The sequence below is a fragment of the Arachis ipaensis genome, chromosome B4 (assembly GCF_059453495.1).
Source record: "Arachis ipaensis isolate K30076 ecotype BB chromosome B4, ASM5945349v1, whole genome shotgun sequence".
Classification (NCBI taxonomy): domain Eukaryota; kingdom Viridiplantae; phylum Streptophyta; class Magnoliopsida; order Fabales; family Fabaceae; genus Arachis; species Arachis ipaensis.
The window spans coordinates 140,051,689-140,067,619 of NC_142439.1; the positions used below are offsets into that span (position 1 = coordinate 140,051,689).

The 15,931-nt window shown below is 35.4% G+C and overlaps 3 protein-coding genes across 10 annotated transcripts; 1 reads left to right on the forward strand and 2 right to left on the reverse strand.

Annotated features, from left to right (window-relative positions):
* Positions 1–555: 555 nt before the first annotated feature.
* LOC148569458 (protein FAR1-RELATED SEQUENCE 5-like) lies at positions 556–1,232 on the reverse strand. Its single transcript, XM_088485057.1, has 2 exons — positions 880–1,232; positions 556–787 (listed from the first exon to the last, which is right to left on the reverse strand). Exons 1-2 carry the CDS (start codon positions 1,230–1,232, stop codon positions 556–558), a joined length of 585 nt encoding a protein of 194 aa, XP_088341183.1.
* A 3,743-nt stretch (positions 1,233–4,975) lies between these two features.
* LOC107635249 (uncharacterized) lies at positions 4,976–8,735 on the forward strand. The gene is made up of 2 exons (XM_021121954.2): positions 4,976–8,036; positions 8,127–8,735. Exons 1-2 carry the CDS (start codon positions 5,198–5,200, stop codon positions 8,510–8,512), a joined length of 3,225 nt encoding a protein of 1,074 aa, XP_020977613.1. The 5' UTR covers positions 4,976–5,197; the 3' UTR covers positions 8,513–8,735.
* A 1,811-nt stretch (positions 8,736–10,546) lies between these two features.
* On the reverse strand, positions 10,547–15,416 carry LOC107635253 (uncharacterized). 8 transcript variants are annotated; one of them, XM_088485232.1, is made up of 13 exons: positions 14,760–15,416; positions 14,450–14,535; positions 13,945–14,019; positions 13,734–13,850; positions 13,471–13,644; positions 12,934–13,038; positions 12,474–12,566; positions 12,172–12,279; positions 11,536–11,691; positions 11,357–11,436; positions 11,170–11,256; positions 11,055–11,103; positions 10,646–10,849 (listed from the first exon to the last, which is right to left on the reverse strand). In XM_088485232.1, the coding sequence occupies exons 5-9, from the start codon at positions 13,498–13,500 to the stop codon at positions 11,590–11,592; spliced, it is 438 nt and encodes a 145-aa protein (XP_088341358.1). In that variant the 5' UTR covers positions 13,501–13,644; positions 13,734–13,850; positions 13,945–14,019; positions 14,450–14,535; positions 14,760–15,416; the 3' UTR covers positions 10,646–10,849; positions 11,055–11,103; positions 11,170–11,256; positions 11,357–11,436; positions 11,536–11,589. The 8 variants fall into 8 exon arrangements, with proteins under 8 accessions (XP_088341357.1, XP_088341358.1, XP_088341356.1 ...); XM_088485230.1 differs by having other exon boundaries at positions 10,646–10,838; positions 11,170–11,236; positions 14,450–14,565; positions 14,760–15,386; XM_088485229.1 differs by having other exon boundaries at positions 11,170–11,236; positions 14,450–14,565; positions 14,760–15,386.
* Between the last annotated feature and the right edge of the window lie 515 nt (positions 15,417–15,931).

Consider the following 15,931-nt stretch of genomic DNA (forward strand, 5'->3'; position numbering starts at 1 on the left):
CTAAACATGCAGGTAGTGTACTCCTGCTGAAATTATCTCTCCATAGGTGAGGTCGTTGCACAAGGGATGACCCCCCTCGAGTCTGCTGCATCATCCTCCAATTCCCTTTGCTCCTTAATTCCAAGCACATTGTCATATTCGTGAACAAATTAGACCAAGCTAGTCCGTCTGTGTAAGAAATTTCCGTAGAATGAGTGCATGCTCTCACTCCTTTGCGTGCTCCTCATGGCATCCCAAAATTCACCTATGAAGTATATTGGGACCCACATGCGTCGATCATCAAAGAGGTCTACATAAAGAAAAAGAAACTTCTTATTAAATCATATAAAGCCACCTACCAAAAGGATTTCAATTAATGAGCAAAAAGTAATTGTACACTAACAGACCTGACAGCCATGTGTTGTTATGTAAGTTATGATCGTCTATGAATTCAGACCAGTTATCCTCAAATGACTTTTCGGTCCGAGAGTTCCACACAATGTCATTGAAGTCATCATACAACTCTCTGTACCGGCGGTAACCTCCAAGCTTGTGCGGTAACTTCTTCGTAATGTGTCAGATGCACCACCGGTGGCGTGTATCGGGTAACACATTTTTTATTGCACGAAAAATCAATTTGCATTGATCGATAATGATCCGCTGTGGAGCAGTTCCCATGAACTTCACCCATTGGCTGAAAATCCACTCATAACTTGGGATTTTCTCATTTTCAAGAAGAGCACAACCAAGGATGGTCGACTTACCATGGTGGTTAACACCGACGAACGACGCAAACGGTAATCCATGCCTACACGCAAAAACAGCAACAAAAACCAAATATCAGTCACGACCAAACTACGAAAAAAAAAGAAAAATAACACCAACGCAACTACTCCATACTTGTTTGTGCTATATGTGCTATCAAGTGACACAACATCTCCATAATATTCGTACGACGCCCTACACCTTGCATCCACCCATACTGCACTTCGAAATTTACACTCAGCATCCAACTTCACCGCGTAGAAGAAGTTTGGATTGGTGTCCTTCATTCTCATGAAATAGTTCATCATCTCTCTAACATCCACATTGACGTTGCTAGTTTGGAGCCTGGCTGTAATATAGTTTCGTAAATCCTTTTCTGAGTATCCCAGGTTAGATGGGCCCCCAGACTCATTTGCCAAAGCTAGAAAAGTCTTGTTTGGTTGAATCCCAGCCTCATCATTATCCTCGATCACGCACTTCGCATGCATGGTAAGCTTTCTATACTCATGGTAGTGCACCGCCTTTCTCGCTGAACATGGGTGCGAGTGACTCAACTCCACCTTAAAGAAAACCCAGTCTTAAGTCTCCTTGTCAAACTTCACGTATATCCTTGCCTTGCACCCAGCGACTGAGATCCTGTTCTTCTGCGTTGACGCTTTGACAAGAGACCCGCGGTAACCATCCCTGTTACAGTGAATAGCTTGGTTAATGGGTTGATTTGTGATCTTATCACAGGTTGTCATCCGTATCTTAGTCGCAAACCCGACTTTCTTTGCGTATGTCACAAGAATTCATGAGCCATTTACAATTGCTCAAACCGCATACCAACACTTGGTATTTCGTCTTCCCAAAGGCCATCATGATCCAGTACCTAAGTATCATATTAAAAAAAAAACCAAAACCGTTAACGTTCAAATCAACCATGCAGTTCAGGACTACCAAAAATTAAACTTGGGTCCAAACTTGGTGACCAGGATCCATCTCTTCACTTCCAACCTGCGAAAGATCCAAAAGCGGCATGGCCTACAATCGCAAAATAAACGAACAAATGTAAAATTAGAAAGCATAATTGGAGAAATACTTAGAAAATATCATGGAAATAGACCCTCACTAAACACCACAGAAAAGCAAGACAAATATGAATTTTTATTCCTCGGGCTTCTTTCCTTTTTGTTATTATTGTTCAGCAATGAAACACATTATCTTAAACCTATTAAAAATTCTATAATGTACAATACATTTATACATGGTCATGGAGTGACGTGACCTGTTCACCACACTTCAGTACATTATAAACAACTTTTTTTTTATCCTTAGATCATAAATCAATTAAAACTAGTTGCTTTAGTTTTAGAAATATGGATTATTTTGACTTTTTGAAGAATTAAATGTGCACGGGAGGATGGTTACTATCCCAAGCATTAGAATACAGGATGAAACTAGAATCCAAACCTCGTAACCAAGATCCATTTCTTCACTTCCAACCTCAGTAACATCCAATAGTGGCAAGGCCTATAATCACGAAATAAACACCGAAATCAAATTCATGAACACTATTTAGATAATCAACTAGTAAATGAGATGCACAAAAATCCTCTCCAAACTCCATAAATAAGGATACAAAAATATAACTGGACCACATCATCCTACCCATATTAATTTGAAAAAAAAATGCATTTCTCTAACCTATTGATAGAAACTAAATTACTTATTTTATTTAACCTATTATATAAGCATTTTAACCTATTGATAGAAACTAAATTACTTATTTTATTTAACCTATTACATACAACCACCATGCACTTATTTTATTACTGAGTTTTAGAATCTAATGTCACTACAGCAGCATTTTTAATGCATAGGCCTTCTATCATGTAGACTTAATACATATATTCCGAATCTAAGCATGCATGCCTCTTATTATTCTATTTAGCTTACATTTTCAGGAAAACTCTTAACAATAACAATGTAGTTAGTTTTATTTTATATTATTTAACAATATACTATACTAATAATATTATTCTCTTGGGATCAAGCATATCATGGGTGATTACTTCTAAACTAGCTACCTATCCAGTGTACCAATTACATTGCTTATACATGCTGGTTTAAATTTGCATATTTAAATTGATATATCTACATAGGATACTCCACAGAAGAAATATTTTTATCGCAGGTAAATTTCACATTCTATGACTAATTAACGCACTCATATCCTCCATACATAGATGCGCACCATGAATTTAAAACCACCACAAATATGGTTAATTGAAGCATAAACATGATTCATGAAGTAAGCAATTAACATAGAATAATGGAAATAGTACACTTGCACTAACGGTGAACATCTAAAACTTATATAAATAAGCATCCATGGTGAACAAGTCAACTAACCATTCTCACCTTATTAGACTGCTGACCGTCGGCGACAAAATGGTCGGGAGCGTCTTCAAGTGGTTTCGATGAATTGTGATCAGGAATGGATGATGGAACATGACACGGAGACTGCACGACATTGCACACCATTTATGAACTACTACGCGGTGATGGACGTATCAAAGGAGAGACACTATTGACTCTTTTATCTTGTACCGTCAATAAACATAATAGACCACATGCCGGCTGGGCAGGTGGACTTGATGCAGTGCTGCCAGAAGGAGCCACACGCTCGGAATTCGCTTCTGGGCGTTCACCGGTGCGGACCTCGACGTCTCCGGGAGCGATTTCCGGTGATAACACGAGCCAGGGAGAAGATGAGATACCACTGTCGGCGAGAGGGTTTGCGTTCTTGGTTGTGTCCGCGCCGTTCATAGAGAGATGATCGTGGTTTATGGTTTCGTTTAACTGAATCCTAATTTTTTAAACAATTCAAATTAGCAAATCTTCATAATTAATGATTGTTACCATAATTCAGTTTTAATTTCAAACCCCCATTACCCATAATTTAATTTTGAATAAGTATAGGGAGCCAATGACCTAAGCGTATAATGTGTACAATGGAGGTTTAGGAAGTATTAGAGATATGACCATTAGTTTTACATTGTCCTGTTAGGTTATGCTTTTGAGATGAGTAGTTTTATGGTATGGTATTAGAGTTATAGATCTAAAAGGTCAAGAGTTCAATCCTTGGTGAACCCCAAAATTAGCTTAAGTTTTTGGGATGAGTAGTTTTATGACATGAGATGTTTATTATCCCTGGTATTCGGATCGTTATTCTAGATAGTATGGGTGATGTTCATTTTATTCATGAACAAAAAATTTTAGCCCATTATACACATTGTACACTTAGGCCATTAACTTCTTAGCAGTACTCTTTAATTTTAATTTCAATTAAATTCTATTATATGCATTGTACAATAAAAACATTGGTTCCTTATACTTTTCCTTTTCATTTTTGTTATAGGAGAGTTGGAGAGTTAAGACCGATGCAAACATGAAACAAAGTAAATTTAAATTCTAACTTAAAGTGTGTTTAGATGTAAGATTTTCTTTTCAATGAAAATAAAAAAAAAAGTATAAGAAAACAATTTTAAAATGGGTAGTGTTATACGTATAATTTTTTTTTATCAAATAAGTCTAATTGAATTAGTCTAATATCAACAAAAATTATTTTATATCACTCTCACTCTCCTATTCACTAAAATTTTATTGTTCAACATATATAGTTGGACTTAGTTCACAATAAAACTTGTACGTCTAATTTTTTTTTAAATTTAGGTTTATAATTTATAATTTAAAATCTAAATTTAAGATAAATAAAATAATTTTAAAAAAATTGGTTGATATTGACAAAAAAAAATAATTATCTAATATTACTCAAATAAAAATACTAGAAAAATCAAATATCATGTTTTCCTAGAAGTTATAACTTTTATCCTTTTTAAATAAAAAAATCTTTTTTACTTAAAAAAATATTTAAAATTTTAACACAACTAAAAGACAAATAATATTTTCATATTATTATATTAAAACATAATTGATTAAAAAAAGTTTTAAAAATATTAAAGAGTTATCAAAATTTTTTAATTTTGATCATTAGTTAGTCATCAATATTTAAAAGTATAGACTAAAAAAATTAAATAATAATTAAAAATAAATTTTTATGATCTAACCTTTCTTTAAATAATTGTTTAATAATATTTGGCAATCACCAAGTAAAAGTCCCCTTCACTCCTTCAGTGTGAACTCGGTCCATAGACTTTTCTTACCTTTCCTCTCTAATATTTGGAAAGACACACTTTCGCAGAAAGTGAACGTGATTTGAGAGTTGTGAATTGTGATAGAGGAGAGGAGACTATATTAAAGAGCTAGACTATCAATAGCGCACTCATGTCTCTGTCAATAACCATAATCATTCATTCCAAAAACTCACTATATATATTCAAACCCACACAAGTTGTATCATCACCACCCCATACAAGAATACCTCTTGCCATATATCTCTGAAGAAGAAATGAATTTCATAGCATGCAGGTGCAGGGGGATCATCATCCTCTTCATATTCCTGTGTGTCCTAGTAAAACTCTCTTCAACTGACACCATGGAAGCAAATGCACTCTTGAAGTGGAAAGCCAGCCTTGACAACCAAAGCAAACTCACCTTGTCATCTTGGAAGAACGGGACCAGTCCATGCAGATGGAAGGGGATTCATTGTGATAAATCCAGGTCCATCACAACCATGAGTCTTGAAAATTTTGGACTCCAAGGTACACTCCACACTCTCAACTTCTCCTCATTCCCCAACCTCCTCACCATAAATATCTACAACAATTTCTTTTATGGAACCATCCCCCCTCAAATTGGTAATATGTCCAGAGTCAATAGATTGAACTTTTCTTTAAATTCTTTTGAGGGTTCCATCCCTAAAGAGATGTGGACTTTGAGGAGTTTACAAATGCTTGATCTTTCACAATGTTCCAGTCTAAGTGGACCAATCCCAGGTTCCATTGCAAATTTGACCAACTTAACATATCTAGACTTAGGAAGCAACAATTTTTCTGGTAGCATTCCTCATGAGATTGGAAAATTGGTCAACCTTAATTATCTTGCTGTCAGCGGAAACCACTTCGCTGGTTTCATTCCACAAGAAATTGGAACACTGACGAACCTTACCGTACTTGATTTATCAGATAACACTCTCTCTGGTACTATCCCTTCTGTACTTGCTAACCTGAGCTACTTGAATTTTCTTCTTCTTCATAATAACACCCTTTCTGGCCCAATCCCACCCTCCCTGTGGAACATGTCTCACTTGAACAATCTTTTTCTTGGTGGCAATCGACTTTCTGGATCAATCCCTGATTCCATCGGAAACTTGGCCAATTTGGAAGCCCTTACACTTAATTCCAACCACCTTTCTGGGCCCATTCCTTCTACCATTGGGAATATGACATCACTCATCTACTTATTCCTTGGCAACAATAATTTCTTTGGACAAATTCCTGCTTCTGTTGGTAACCTGATCAATTTGGTTAAACTTGAACTTGAAGACAACAGTCTCTCTGGATCTATTCCTGACACAATTGGAAACCTGAAACAGCTTACCGCACTAGATTTGTCCTTTAACAATTTTAGTAGCAAAGCTCCACAAACCTTGAATAACCTTACCATTTTGGAGTCCTTTCTAGTAGCCGAAAATAATCTTACTGGCCTTTTGCCAACTCAAATCTGCTTAGGTGGCTCATTAGTATACTTAGATGCTTTACACAACCACTTTACTGGTCCAGTTCCAACAAGCTTGAAGAATTGCTCCAGTATTGTCAGGATCACATTACAAGGAAACCAAATAGAGGGAGACATAACAAAAGCTTTTGGCATATATCCAAATCTGAAACATATTGATCTAAGTGATAATAAATTTTATGGCCAAATTTCTCCAGACTGGGGGAAGAGCCATAGTCTCTTGAACTTGATCATGTCCAACAATAATATTTCTGGCCATATACCAAAGCAAATTGCTGAGGCTGCTAAGCTAGGCAGGCTTCACCTTTCTTCAAACCAATTAACAGGACAGGTTCCAAAAGAGTTAGGGAGGTTGAAAAACCTGCTTGAACTCCAGATCAGTAACAACCAACTTTCAGGGAATATTCCATCAGAAATAGGATCACTGCAGAATCTTGAACGCTTGCATCTAGCAGGAAATGAGTTGAGTGGGAACATACCAACAGAAGTTGTTAAGTTACCCAACTTGTTGGAATTGAACTTGAGCAACAACAAGCTAGAGGGAAGCATCCCCGAGTTTCACATGACCCAACTTTTGAATTCTCTCGATCTTAGTGGGAATATGTTGCACGGACCAATACCAACAGTGCTTGGAGAGTTGAAACAATTGCAATTGTTGGACCTTTCTCACAATAATCTTTCTGGCACCATTCCATCAAGTTTTGATAGCATGTCGAGCTTGGATTATGTCAACATATCATACAACCAGTTAGAAGGACCACTACCAAATAATAAAGCCTTTCATAATGCTTCAATTGAATCATTGAAAAATAACAAAGGCTTGTGTGGTAATGTCACTGGCTTGGTGCCATGCCCAAGAATCAGTCCTATCAGCAAAAATCACAAGGTCGTGTTATTAGTATTACTTCTTGTCTTTGGAGTACTAATAATTGTACTTTGTGTGGTGGCTGTTTCAATGTATATTATTTGTCGAAGAGCCAGAATGAAAGAAGACCCGGCTAAGGAAGCAAAAGCAGAAGAACACTTTTCCATATGGAGCCATGATGGAAAAATGGCGTTCGAAACTATCATTGAAGCCACCAATAATTTTGATGACAAGTATCTCATTGGAATTGGAGGCCAAGGATCCGTATACAAAGCTGAGTTGCCTTCAGGTATGGTTGTTGCTGTGAAGAAACTTCACATGGAATCAGATGCGGAGGAAAAGTTCAATTCGAAGGCATTTGAAAATGAGATCAAAGCATTGACAGAAATCAAGCACCGAAACATCATAAAGCTGTATGGTTTTTGCCAGCATTCACGATTCCCATTTTTGGTGTACAAGTACTTGGATGGTGGCAGTTTGGACCATGTACAAAGTGATGAAAAGCAAGCAACTGCATTCGACTGGGAAAGGCGGGTGAATGTGGTTAAAGGAGTTGCAAATGCTTTGTCATATATGCATCATGATTGCGAACCCCCTATAGTTCACCGCGACATATCAAGCAAGAATGTCCTTTTGGATTCAGAATATGAAGCTCATGTCTCTGATTTTGGGACAGTTAAGTTTCTACAGCCTGGTTCAAATTGGACCACACCTGCAGGAGTCACCTATGGCTATGGAGCTCCAGGTAAGTCCTTTTTCCCTTGCTTTTATACTTAATCAAGAACCATATATATGTTGCTTTATGAATAACTTCAAAATTATAATTTGTATGTAGAGCTTGTTCAAACTATGCAAGTGACTGAAAAATGTGATGTATATAGTTTTGGAGTGCTTTGTTTTGAAATCCTTCTGGGAAAGCATCCGGCAGATCTGATCAATTCATTGTTGTCACCATCAACCGCATCAATAACATACAATTTGCTGTTGGTTGATGTAATTGATCAAAGGCCTCCCCATCCTGAGAAGTCAGTTGCTGGGGAAATCATGTTGATCACAAAGTGGGCGCTTGAGTGTTTGAGCCAAAGTCCACAATTTCGGCCAACCATGCATCAAGTGTCTAAAGAACTCATGATGGGAAAATCATCTTTCTCTGACGACCACTTTCCCATGATCAGACTTGGACAACTCAATGAAGAGTTTTTGGAATCTCCACTCGTGTGATTAATGATTAATCTCACCCGTTTCTTATGAATTATTGTGATCTAATAATGGGGGTTCATGTAACGCAACTGTATCATAGGCGTGTTTAATTTGTGAGTGTGTATAACATTTTTTTTTTTTTTGCTTCTTATGAGTGTGTATAACATGTATGTATGAGTTACTTCAAAATGGAAATGGGCAAGAACATGTGTGATATGGGCAACTGTATCATAGGCTTGTTTAATTATTTTGCGTACTGGTTACTTGGATATGCTAATCCAATTCCCTCTTTTATTTTTTATTTTTTTTTGAACTCAATCCTTAATTTGGGTGCAAAGGAAGGATGAGACGATAAACTAGAAAAAAGAATGTAGCATATGTACATGTCAAAAAAAGATGGACAACACAACACAGACCCTAAGTTGGAACCCATTATTAATTTCTGATAGACTTGTAAACACTTCAATAATGAGATAGTTAACCTAAAGTTTAAGAGGAAAAATGAACCTTAAATGAACTCATGTAGTGTATGTAAGTGTGTTGTATGGGTGTATAATACATGAGTAATGTCTAGGATTAAGGGTTGTCTAATCCTTCTGACCAAAAAAAAAAAAAAAAAAAAAACTAAAAGTTTTAAAATATTACTTTACCAAACCACTAAGATTCAATTAAATTGGTTAAGTTTTGATTATTGAGAGACTCTTCTTCAATCGCTTAGTATAATAATAAATTATTATATTTTTTTTTTAGTTACTATTACTCTCTTGCCATTTAATCTAAAGGATTTTATTACTTATTACTATTATATGTTGTTAAACACTTTTTTTTTTTAAAGTAACATAGTGCCGTCAAGGTAATAATGCTCTGCTAGGGTTTTTATTCTTAACAGAGTTTCTGTGCCGTCAAGGTCAACTTTTCAAAAAATTTTCTCACGTCAATCATCCACAAGTCTCTACCACATCAACAATTCAATACATTCTACAAGTCTACGTTCTTCTATCACACAGGAGCATGGAGGATAGGAGGAGAAATAGCCAGGAAAGGTTACTGGAGAATGAAGATGATGGTGAGGGTTTGATACAATTGGAGGAAGAAGATATAAGGAGAGGAATTTCAAACTGTATTAACAATCTAATTGGCAAATTGTTCGCTCATAAACAATTCTCTACGGGGACAATGGAGGGAGCGCTACGGGCAATATGGGGGCATCCTTATGGTTTTAGAGTTACAGAGATAAGACACAACCAATTTCACTTCTTCTTCGATAGAAAATGGGATGCGATGAGAATAGAGAAGGGTTCACCGTGGTTATTCAAGGATTACACTACAAAAAAACTTGGTAATTACGGCGGTTTTTTAGGGTTATTACGGCGGTTTGAACCGCCATTATTACCTTAAACGGCGCTCAAGAAAAACCGCCATAATTTGAAGCGCCATTTGGTTATTACAGCGGTTTTAGAAAAACCGCCACAATTACCTGGTTAAAATGGCGGTTTTTGAGTTGGGTTAAAACGGTGGTTCAAACCGCCGTTATTTCCAAATAAAACGACATTTTTTGTTGGTTAAAACGGCGGTTTCAAACCGCCACAATCACCTGGTCAAAACGGCGGTTTTTGAGTTGGGTTAAAACGGCGGTTTGAACCGCCGTTATTTTCAGATAAAATGGCATTTTTGGTTGGTTAAAACGGCAGTTTCAAACCGCCACAATTACCTGGTTAAAACGGCGGTTTTTGAGTTGGGTTAAAATGGCAGTTCAAACCGCCGTTATTTCCAAATAAAACAGCATCTTTTTGTTGGTTAAAATGGCATTTCGTTGTTTAAAACGGCAATATTTATTGTTTAAAAATGGTAGTTTAAAACCACCATTTTTTCCAAGTTAAAATGCATTTTAATTGTTTAAAATGGCAGTTACAAGCCGTCGTTTTTACCGGATAAAAGTAACATTTTTTATCTTTTAAATTAGCATACACTTTTATCTGCACATGAGTTTTAACCGTCGGTTTTACTACGTTAAACAAATAATTTTGTTTAAAATTTCACAATAACAAGAAATCATAACTTATAAACAAAATATTACGTAACTCAAATAAAGTATTAAACATAATATATAATATTTTAGTATTGAAAATCAAAAGTAATAACTCCTATAACTCCTATACAAATAAAGTATCAAATATAACATGATTTTTTAATTCTTAACATAACATGTAGCTAAAGATAAATCAAATCTCTATCATAAAACTCATGAATTATTGAATTATGATGGCTCCACCTAATATATAGTACCCTTCGAATTCGTAGGCTTCTCTAGCAGGACCTAACTTCGCTGTTTCCTTTACCTTGTAGCCTGAAACCAAACTACCAAAACTTATTATAAGAGACTGGAGGAGATACCTGAAACAAATGAGAAAGAATACCTGCAATGATGGCATGACAAAATCTATAAATAAAAAAAAAGGAATTGTTGCCAATATTTTGATATGTGCAAAAATAACATGGTCCATTTAGAAATCCCTCAATAAAATTAGGTAACAAGTTGACTATAGATATTTGAGAAACATACATTGTAGTATTGTTGTCAATCCTCCTGCTGAACATCCTGAAAGAATAGCCTGTACTTACAATTTTCAATTAGTGAACCCCAATCATTTGGAACATAAATAAATAATGTTGCTTACATTTTGAGTATTTCTCATTTCTTTTGCCAGCAAGTCTTCAATGAAAGCAACGAAAATTCTTCCTCCTCTGTAGTGTAAATTGGTTTTCTAATTTATTTATCATGTTGTGCAAATCTCATCAGAATGGAAATTACAAAATAACAAATCTTATCTCTTAGAACAGAATTTTCAATGTTACAATACTTACAGGATCCACTGCTTCGATGTCACCAGTAAACAATGAACCATCACAATATTTAACCTTGATTCTATTCCAATTGTAGAAATCTGAAATATGCAACACTTGTTAAGATCCATAAAATTAAAAAATGTTTGTGTTGATGAGGAGAAAGAATAAAAATTGTGACTAGATAGTGAAGAATATACCTGGGTTAAATTTTTGCTTGTTGCTTAAATATCCAGAAAAGGAAGCTGTTTGATCTATTTCTTAGATGAACCTAAGCGAGTGTCCCTGCGATCGAGGCAAACAGAGGCATGGTTGCGCCAACCTCTTCCTGGCAAGAAAATGTCTCTTGCACCAACCTAAAGTACATCCAAGAAAGATGAATATGATAGCTATACTTATTTATTTGGATAGTCAAGCCGAGGTTTCATTAATATATGTTCTTAACGAGAATAAATTTATCCTTGCAAGTTAAGTTCTTAACGAGAATAATTATTAACACTAGGTCACAAGCTAAGCACTCATTATTAATTAATTATTAAAAATTAATTTAGTAATTAAAATTTATTAAAAATTAAAATTAAATTAAAATATTAAAAAAAATCTTGAAAATCGATTTAGAATATATTACTCAAAAAATATGTAATTTATAAAGAAGATATCTGTGCTAACGACAATTCCTTGTTAAATTATTCACATTTATAAGTACTTGAGTAATGCAGTTGACTTATTATTAATTAAAATGATAACTTACTAATTAAATAATATTATTTGAATATCCAATAACTAATATTATTGAAGTACTGATTTAAGAACAAAAAATGTGGTAGGTTCCTTACCAAGATAAATGTGTGGCCCTTGCAATCATCAACCTCCAATATGGAAGCCATGTTCCCACATCGGTAACAGTAGTTGGGTGCACTGAAAGTCGTAACCACCTTTTGTTCCTATTTCCACAAAACAATGCACAGCTGAAACTTATCCAATAATTCTAGAGCAAGAAAATGAAGATCATTCAACGAGAATGAAAATTACATGAGCCCAGTTAAATTCATCCATAACCAGCTGATGAGCTCTAGCAATCAGCTTCAGACTTGGACTAATGTCTAATGATCATTTCTGCAATTGGTGTGTGAATTACCAGTGAAACGTGTATTAATGCTTCATCAAGTGGAGCAGAGAAGTCACCAAACCGATTAATACCCTTCCTATCACCAAGAGCCTGTAGCAAAGCCTGAAGATGGAGTAATAGACAACACTTAGATTAAACATAATAGTTAAATGCAAATATCATTTTTTTTTAAAGAAAAAAGTGCATAATTATAAATCTAACTATTATAAATCTAATTATAAATCTAACAAAAATTTTGCTCTGATGGAATTCTTGAAAAAATTATAGAAAGCAGTATATAATTACAAAAAGACTATATAAATCCAAAAAAGCATTCACATATATTACCGGCAATACTAATAAACCACAAATATTTTCTCTTTTCTCAAAGTAGAAGGATAATATCAAGGTCCTTATGCATCCATCTGGATTGCTGAAAGGCTTTATATATGTTGCAAAATTGGTAAATAAGTTTATAAGTGTTGTATACCTTTGTGGGGCTTGGGATAAGACTTCTCAGGATTTTGTATTTGCCATTCAGTTGCTCTCTTCTTTGTTTCTCAGTTGCAAAATGTTTCTCAGTTGCAAAGTTTAACTGAGACAATTCAACATACAATTTAAACTTACATATAAGAGAGCTGAACCACAAAATTTAGAATTTAAACTTACAATGATTTATAGAGTGCCACACTTTTGACTATATTTGAGTAGAAAGATACTAATATACCTCTCTTAGAAAACCCCCTTTTGTAGTGATTGGTGATAGAAGGATCAACTTGATTCACACTTATAGAACTCAAGGTTTGGTTACAAGATCTGAAGCTATAATCTAAAACATTTTGAATGAGTTAGGATTTGGTTACAAGCTATAGAGTTTGTACACGTGCTACAAAAATAACCAAATGCTACCTTATCTCACATCTCACAACCAGTACAAGAATTGGGAAAGCAAACTACTGAATACATTATAAAATATAGTGATATATCTAAAAGGTAATAACAGTTCAGAGAAAAATATTAGTACTACCTGCATAGCACCAGCCCCGAGCCAATACATAGCAATTCTAGGATGGCCATGTTCAAGCTTGATTTGCTTCCCAGGAATGCAGATCCTGTTTAAAGCTCCAAGAGAAGCTTTGGCAGCTCGCACATCATAGAACTCGATGAATTTCACATGATTCACTTCAAGAGATTCATAGATCTGCCATTACACAATAATTACTAATGCCAAAATAATTCTTGGTAAGACACATGATGCAAAAAAGGTGAAAAACCAGAATTAAAACTTACTTCTTTAATTTCTCCATATAATCCAAAAATATGCTTAAGTTAGTCATTTGAAACAGATGAATCAAGACCAGATATCATCACACCACCATGACCAAATATCCTTTTCTGGAGCATTGTCTAAAATGCCATCAAGTAAAGATGAAACTATAAGCAAAGCAAAAGAACTTGGAACACAAAGAAACTGACAAGGGAAGAATATAGCAGTAACTACCTTTGGAATTGAATAATGTATGTCAAGCTATTGAGATCTCAACTTATCAAAAAGCTTCTTGAGAGCAGAACCAATCTACAGAGACCAAGATTCCAATTTTATTTTATTTTTATTTTCAAAGCAAGAAGTTTACTAGCAAACATTAACAAACACATCGAGCACTTCACTTTACCAAAGATAAACAAATTCACCAGCTAACATAAGCAAAAATTAAGAATAAGTCAAAAATCTATAAATAATAGAACATATGCAAGTAAGAGGTAAGATCATAAATTCATAATCATTCAGTAAACTAATGATTATTAACTCTATTTGATTGTCGTAAGATGAAGCACAATCGATATGTATGTATCCAACCTGACATGTCAAACACAATAATTATAATCAAAATTAATAATCATCCACCTCTAGGGTTAGCTCTTCTACTTATAATACAATAACCAAAACTGTAAAATTGTAATGGTTTAACAAAACTATAAAAATAGAAAAACAAATGTGAGTGTACCTTGATAGCGGTGGTAACTGCTTTGGCCAAGGCTCCAGGATTTTCAGCCTGAAAAGTTCCTAATCCCACAGAAGGTATCTTGGCACCTGTGTTCAACTCGAAGAATCTAATGTCCTCTGCCATAATTTCTTTAATTAATTAATTAAATAATTAATTCTCTTCAACGTTCACTTGCGTAATCACTTTGGTGTTTAGTTATTCGTAAGGTAATCATCAATTAATTACACATTAATCATGTAATTTAAATTAGTTAACGCTATTTTAATCGTATGGAGGAGGAAAATCAAAAAAAGAAGATGAAGTAGATTACTGTGAATTGATATGGATGGTAGAACCAAATCATACAAGCTTAGTTGGAGGCAGCAACAATAGCTTCACAGCTAGAGAACCAGATTGAATCTGCAAATTGAAGCCAAAGGACTAGATCTCAGAAGCTCCGCCAGAGAGAGAAACAACGGCATCGCTTGCGGCAGCGAGGAGATGATGAATGGTTGTGAACAGAAAGCAAACCCTCAAATCAAAGCAAAAAATTAGATTGCAGAAGCTCCACCGAAGGCAACATCAACGTTGTTGCTTGCGGCGGTGAGGAGATGAACGGCGACGAGCAGATGAACGGCAGTGAGGAGATGAACGGCGGCAATAAAACCTCAAATCGAAGCCAGAGAAGCAAATCTAGAACCTCCGCCAAAGGCAGCAACAACGATAACATTGCTTACGGCAACTTGGAGCTGAGCGATGCCGAGCAAATGAATGGCGGCGGAGATGAACGACGACGATAAAACCTCAAATCGAAGCCAGAGAAGCAGATCTAGAACCTCCGCCAAGGGCAACAACAATGATAACGTTGCTTACGGCAACTTGGAGCTGAGCGGTGGTTAGAAGATGAACGGTGGCAGAAAATTAGGGTTAGGTTCGTCACACTCATTCTCTCATTCGCAACATTACTTTTATTCTCATCCTCTCCTATGCACAACAACATCACTTCTAAGTCTTTAAGAAAGACTAAAGATAATGGCAGTTTTAAACCACCGTATTCTACAAAAACCGCCACCAATCACCGGAATAATATGGCAGACCTTAATTTCTGCCGAAATTAACAAAAATTATGGCGTTACATACAACCGCCATAATATAAGCGTCATTTTAACCAATATTTTTTGTAGTGAATTACGCGCTTCACGTCTGGCAACGGGGCGGGTTTTTGCTCTACCCGACCCCGCCTCGCCGTACAACAACCCGCATAGAACCCGCCCCACTTCTACCTGCGGGTAGTAAAACGTTGAACCCTAACCCGCCCCTGCGGGTACCCGCCTCGCCCCTACCCGCCCCTATTATTATTAAAATCCAATAAATAAAATTAAATTTCAAAATTTATATAACCATCATCACATACATAACATAAATTAAAGTAAAAATTTAAATATGATACAATATTATTAATCATTTACTAATTATTTTACATATATTATACATATTATATAT

Bases quoted from the DNA above. Each gene is read 5' to 3' on its own strand.
- LOC148569458 (XM_088485057.1), bottom strand. From the start codon at position 1,232: ATGCATGCGAAGTGCGTGATCGAGGATAATGATGAGGCTGGGATTCAA. The intron at 788-879 runs GTATGGAGTAGT...TTTTGCGTGTAG, and splicing joins AGCACATATAGCACAAACAA to GCATGGATTACCGTTTGCGT.
- LOC107635253 (XM_088485231.1), bottom strand. From the start codon at position 13,500: ATGTATTGGCTCGGGGCTGGTGCTATGCAG. The intron at 13,039-13,470 runs GTAGTACTAATA...GAATTGTCTCAG, and splicing joins TCGGGGCTGGTGCTATGCAG to TTAAACTTTGCAACTGAGAA. The intron at 11,692-12,171 runs GTAAGGAACCTA...GATGTACTTTAG, and splicing joins AGGGCCACACATTTATCTTG to GTTGGTGCAAGAGACATTTT.
- LOC107635249 (XM_021121954.2), top strand. From the start codon at position 5,198: ATGAATTTCATAGCATGCAGGTGCAGGGGGATCATCATCCTCTTCATA. The intron at 8,037-8,126 runs GTAAGTCCTTTT...ATTTGTATGTAG, and splicing joins CTATGGCTATGGAGCTCCAG to AGCTTGTTCAAACTATGCAA.